We start from the raw sequence: 6,000 nt of genomic DNA on the forward strand, positions 1-6,000 counted from the left end.
ACCTCAGTTTGGAGAGATAAACCTTGTGTTCGAAAGGACTAAAGAGCGAGCAGCTGGTCTAAAAGGGTTTCTGCAGTCTTGAAGCAATGGCAATCTCAAACATTTCATGGCAATTTGTGCAAGCGCTATTTTATAAACCTTCACATCAATGTAAACTTTGCATTACATGGTTATTTTTACACAGATAGGCTGTCTACGGTTGTTTGTCGGCACAAATAGCAAAAGCAGCACTTTCAGTGCAGCCTGTGGCCACTTCTGGCCGAAATGCCATGTTTGTGCTAAAATAACAGTTTCGTAATACAAAACCGACAACACCAGAAGAGTTTAAATAGTAGCATTTGCATGAACCGATGTGAAATTTTAAAAAGAAAGAAAGAATATAGACCATTGCCCTCAGGCTGCACTAAAGGTATCACAAATAACCACAGAACTCCATGTGTGGCACATCTCTGTATCCTCACTGACCAATATCATGAGGCCTATGAACTGAAATTAGCTGATTTAATAATTAAAAAAAGGTAAACTACTCTACTTTTTACGTTGCAGGTCATAAAGCAGGTAAATAATCATGCAATGAGGAGCTGACTGGGATTCGAAGCTCTATAAAATAGCGGTCACATGAACCACAATGAAATTTTGAGATCTGAGTTGTTTTAAAATGACAGCGATCTCCTTTGGTCTTGGCTGCATTCAGACTAACTGGTTAGTCGACATAAAGCTGACAACAGGAATAGTCTGGGATAGTTTGTTTGTTTGTTTACCGAAAAACAACAGGTTACTACGCAAAAATGACCAAAAAAAAGGTCATTCAAAGAGCTACCGTCAACAGGTAAGATATTGACTGTTCCCAACCTTTCCATCAAACCCCACTTCACAATTTCTGAATGTTCTGTTACAGTAACAAGCAGCCCAGTGAAAAGGAGAACAGCTCCTGGCTTTTTTTTTTTTGCTCCAAAGTTTTCAAGTAGTCTCCTAAATGGCATAGCCATTTTATAAAAGCAACAAATCTTTATGAAATTCTGACACTGATTTTTTTTTTTGTATTAATAAATGACGAGAAAATGAACTTTCACCGAGGCCTGTCTGTGACTCAAGATGTAGAAACACAAACATCCCCTCGCAGAGGAGAATATACTCACTCTATATATGAAAAAAATAAACTCAAGGTTTCTTCATTTACTCAGCCTCGTTTACTGTACTTCTACAGAAAATACAGACATTTTCCTGGTTATCATATATCCACAGATTTATAACTCTTCAGTCGCACCCACACACATCTTTGGCTGGAGGAGTTAAATCCTGTTTTCCTTTTACATGAGCATGTGAGCGTCGTCATTGTGTGCATGTTAGCATTAAATTTAGCTTTAACAAGCTCCACTGTAAATTGAAATTGCAATTGCAGCCGGAGTTTGTGACTAACAATGATTTATTGCATGAACATTAAAAAAAAAAAAAAAAGACAGCAAAGCAATGTGAAAACTGGTGCAAGCTGTTCCTGCTCTCCGGTGTTTTCAACAGACCGAACACAGAGCAGGCACTGTGACTGTGAGACCTTTCTCTCTCTCACACACACACACACACGCACACACACGCACACACACACACGCACACACACCACAACCATCAGCACCAGATTTATGAAAAGAAGGCCGTCTATTCAGACACAGCTGATGAGAAAGCACACAAGCACTGCATCAGCATGTTTGTCAATTATTGCAATGATGTACCTCCAGAACTCACACACACACACACACACACACATTCCATCACTTTAAAGCTTCAGATTTCTTCTATTCAACTCTGGTAATTGTGAAATTTTATTAAATTGAATGTGAGATCACAGCAGTCACAGGGAGCCAATTAAGAGAGGGCAGATAAGCTTTGTGGAAATATTACAGGACATTATACTAATGATATTTGAATTTGCGGGGGGCAGAAAGCCTCCTTTGAATCAGTGATTAGGAGGCTACAATGTATGCCTCCCACACACACTTTAAGGAGCAAAACAGCACAGTACAAGGGATTTAGATGTGTCCACCTACTCAGTGAATCTCATAAAACGGTCATTAAACAAACCAAGGTGCACAGTTTCATGCACTCACACAGAGTAAATAACATCTGTGAAGGCTGGAAATTAAACTGCAAAGAAGCTGAAATTACATAACATGCTGTCTTTGTGCTGGGTTGTTGTTTATGTTGTTTTTGTTTTTTTTTTCCCTCCTTCCAAACCAAGGAGACCACCAAAGCCACGGCAAATTACATTGGAGAAAAGGAAAAATATGCCTCTTTTCATCAGTGTCCTCCATCGCAAATCTCAGAAGTGCACTAAAGTGAGCTCAAAGCACAGCTGTAAGAAAGCCTTGATAAAAAAGGAAAAAAAAAAGAGAAAAAAACACCACCAAGCCAGGAATTTCTCCTTTTCTCTTCATGTTGCCTTTCCAGTAAATAAATGACTAAACATTTATCTATCCAGTGCAAGCCCATCCAAGACACAGAATTATTTAAATCTTAACAACCATCCTGCTCCTGATGAAAGCATAATTGATGAGCTGTCAAAGGTATGAAACAGAATTTGGGATTAGAAGTTTCCAGCCACACATCATTTAAAGGTCCCGCTTCGCTCCTCAACAGTGTGGCACAGAGTCAATTTGCAAATATCCACCGGATCAGGTGTTTTATTTCAACAGGGCCAGAGTTTTATTTCAATTGGCCAAAATAAATGGGTCACTGACACATCGTCAGCTGGGTGACTGCTGAGATTTGTGCCCCATTTGTTTTGAAGTTTGAAATTCACGTCTTGTCTCTTGGCCCCTGTTTGCTCTCAGAGATGAGCTGCAAAGCTTAAAGAACTGCTGGGGGCACCAGAAGTGCAGCTGGAAGTGTGCGGCGAGGTGAGGGATCACAATAGCGGCTCTTTCTCAAGACAATCTTTTCACTGAGAACGAGTCTTGTGTTAATAAAATCCAATCTTCTCGGTGGCAAATGTGAAACTCAGAGTTGTAAACGAGAAGCTGCCCTGAATCAATCCTTTATTTTTGGATCTGGCTGCACTTAAGCGTGACTTGAAGGGAGGAAAGATTGGACTGGTGGCTCCAAGTCATAAAGTACTTTTTCTGTATTTGCATTAACATTTGTGTTTCTTATAACAAGAAAGCTCCATCAGTCCAGAATGCCAGCTTTTCCTCCCTAATTATGAGCTCATTAAGCCATAAAGGCATTTTTTCGAGCTTGGATCTGATCCTCTCATTTCCCGATCTTGTGTTATTAATTTTCCTCACTTTTCGCCGTGTGTAGCGGCGTCCTGCGGGTTCATGACACACAATGCTCAATTAGGATCACACTGTGTGCTGTTACACTGAGAGGACCTCGGGACAAGGCAAGCATCATTACCGTACTCTTCAAGCCAATGAGTCACGCTCGCACACAAAGAGAGCTGCTGTCAAATGAGCTCCGAGAAAGGAGCAGCGCCAAGGTGTGAGGACGCAGGAGACGGAGTTTGACCATTGGTGGTGCAACACAGGGGAATGTTTCCATGCTCTTAATCCTGTAGGGAATCAGTTTAGTTGTTTCCTGAAGTGGGTTGTGAAACATCAAGTGGGGGGCTTAGAAATCCAAATCAACAATCAAAAGGATTGCCAATAGCATATTTGGCCTTAACTGTTACAGACAGATGAAAATAAAATTCCTAAGTAATAAAAAATAATATGATAGTTGGCAAGACTCTTTGTTAAATGGCTTTTAATAAATGTTTGTATACGTCCACCAGCAATAATTGGGGTCACAATTCTGTGTGACTTTTACTTTAAAGGTCAAAAGCTGAAAAGATTGACAACCACTGATTTAAACCATAACAGAGGCATAATGGTCCGAAGCCCTTAATCTAATTAGATGAGGTGAATAGAAGAAAAGCTTTTATTTTGAAGCTTCTCACCTTTTATTAAAATGACTCAAAATTATGACTTCAGAGGCAGAAAGGTGCTAAAGCCAGGTTTTATCAGGGTGAGAAATTGGTGTTAATTAAGAAGATCAAATTTCTAAATAGATTTTTGTGTGTGTGTGTATGTGTGTGTGTTATGTCAAACCACTTTATTTTCCTCAAAAGAGAGCCCGGATTCATTAGCCAGACCACCAGCTGCCCTCACATCTCCACACTACATGCAGGCAGCAAAGCAGCCAGAGCAGATGCTGTTCTCCAGCTTGTAGCACTAATGGACTGGTGCAATGTCACAAGCAGAGAAAATAACATTTACATAATTAACCTTTTAGCAATAATGCTAATTAAAACTCCCCCACCCCACCCGTCCCCAAAATAGATCTTTGTTTACAGCTGAGGTTGTTTTGGTTCCTGCGGAGTTGGGATTTGGGATCTCTCGCCGCTGTGACTCCTGGAACTTTTTCTAATAAAATAATGATGGGACTTTGAGGTGAATTTTGGTGAAACAACTTGACAAGCCAAGGGTGTAATAAAGCCCCAGTGATGCTGTGGCACCAGATAATCTCGTGTCATGATGAAATATTCATGAGAGAGAGAGAGAGAGAGAGAGAGATGTTATTTAGGGCCAGAGCTGCTGTGGGTGTGTTAAACAGGTGCATGGTGGCTTCATAATATGTGACTGAAATGATGTGAACTGTAATCACTGACAGGGAGTGGATGGAAATCAGATGTCATGCAGCAGCGGGTTGGATGAAGCGTATAATTAGACAGGGGACACTATTTCTCTCATAGTAGCGTGACTCCCTGGGCGTTACCTGTCCATCGCAGGTGAGATTTGGCGAACTTGCTTAACATTTGGTGTGAGAAAAAGAGAAACCCCAGGTAAACACCTCAGGACCTAAAGGGCAAACAGGCAGCTCGTTTGAAAGTGTCCTTACCTCCCCAAAGTAATGCCATCAACCGAAGTACCAGGATGTGCAACATGTTTCCTTTAAGCAGTCAGAAAAACAAGAACTCCCCCTCGGAATTGGTATGCAGGTCGAAATGTCTTAGTCTGAGGAGGAAAAGCCCACATCCAGCATCAATAACAAAAAACAAAAATGCATGTTTTCTGGGATGAATGTCATGCCTCATCCAGGAATTGGCGAAGCAGGATTGAAAGCAATTTCACAAGTTTCTAATTGGATTAATTCAGGGATTCAGAAATCGACATGAGGGAACTTGAACGCAGCTTTGCATCACTCTCCTCAGCATCTTCGCAGACTCTTGGCATGTCCAAAATCACAATGAAATGCATTTTTTCACTGCTATATTCACTGGGAATTCATTTAAATTTATCCAAAAATAAAAAAATAAAAATAGAGAGGAGAAAAAAAAGGGGAAAAACTGTCCTGGATCCCCGTCTCTTCAGTTGTCCGGGCTCTCTGTGGACTCCTGAAGTTGGCTGACGTGACGCGCAGCCAAAGTCCGACACTTTGAGGCGAACGGAGTCTCCTTCCGTCCGGTTTGGCGCATGTTAAGAGCACGAAGAAAGGCAGAAAAAGTTGCACAGGAGAGCAGAGCACACATCCACATCCGGGTGCACCCCCAGTCGGGAAGTCTTGCGCGCAACTCCAGCAGCGGCGCGCGGCGACACCGAGCCGCCTTCTCCTGCCACTTCTAATTAGACTGGGGCTCCAAGTGGTTCACGCACTCCGGTTTCCATCCTCCATCCCTGTGTGTTTGTGTGGACAGGGTAGAGGCTGCGGAGTCTGGATCTTACGCATCGTCCGTCCGTCCAATGCGCGTCGAGAGGGGAGGAGGAGGAGGAGGAGGGGGGGTGGAGGGGGGGAGCGGCGACAACAGCTGCAAGTGGCGCACCTCGGGAGGCGTCTTCCTCTCCAGGAACATCAAACCCAATGGACAAAGTGCAGGGGAGGGGGGGACACATTACTCATGGAATACTTTCAGCAGTTTGAATTCACCCAAACAGAATCTGCCTCCCAGAGTTTATTCTCATCCTGCGCGATAATCAGAGCGCGTCTTTTTTTATTTTAACCAATAAGTCTCACTTTGGAGAAAAGCAG

At 42.4% G+C, this 6,000-nt stretch overlaps 1 protein-coding gene across 1 annotated transcript in view; it reads right to left on the minus strand.

The window, feature by feature from the left end:
* Positions 1–5,669, minus strand: part of si:dkeyp-14d3.1 (transmembrane protein 132C) — a 147,000-nt gene extending 141,331 nt beyond the window's left edge. The window contains exon 1 of the mRNA XM_017417096.3: positions 4,873–5,669. Within this exon, the coding sequence (XP_017272585.1) occupies positions 4,873–4,918 (46 nt within the window). The 5' untranslated portion in view covers positions 4,919–5,669. The remainder of the gene's footprint in view (positions 1–4,872) is intronic.
* Positions 5,670–6,000: the final 331 nt, after the last annotated feature.

Source organism: Kryptolebias marmoratus, linkage group LG1 (assembly GCF_001649575.2).
Source record: "Kryptolebias marmoratus isolate JLee-2015 linkage group LG1, ASM164957v2, whole genome shotgun sequence".
In the NCBI taxonomy this organism is placed as follows: domain Eukaryota; kingdom Metazoa; phylum Chordata; class Actinopteri; order Cyprinodontiformes; family Rivulidae; genus Kryptolebias; species Kryptolebias marmoratus.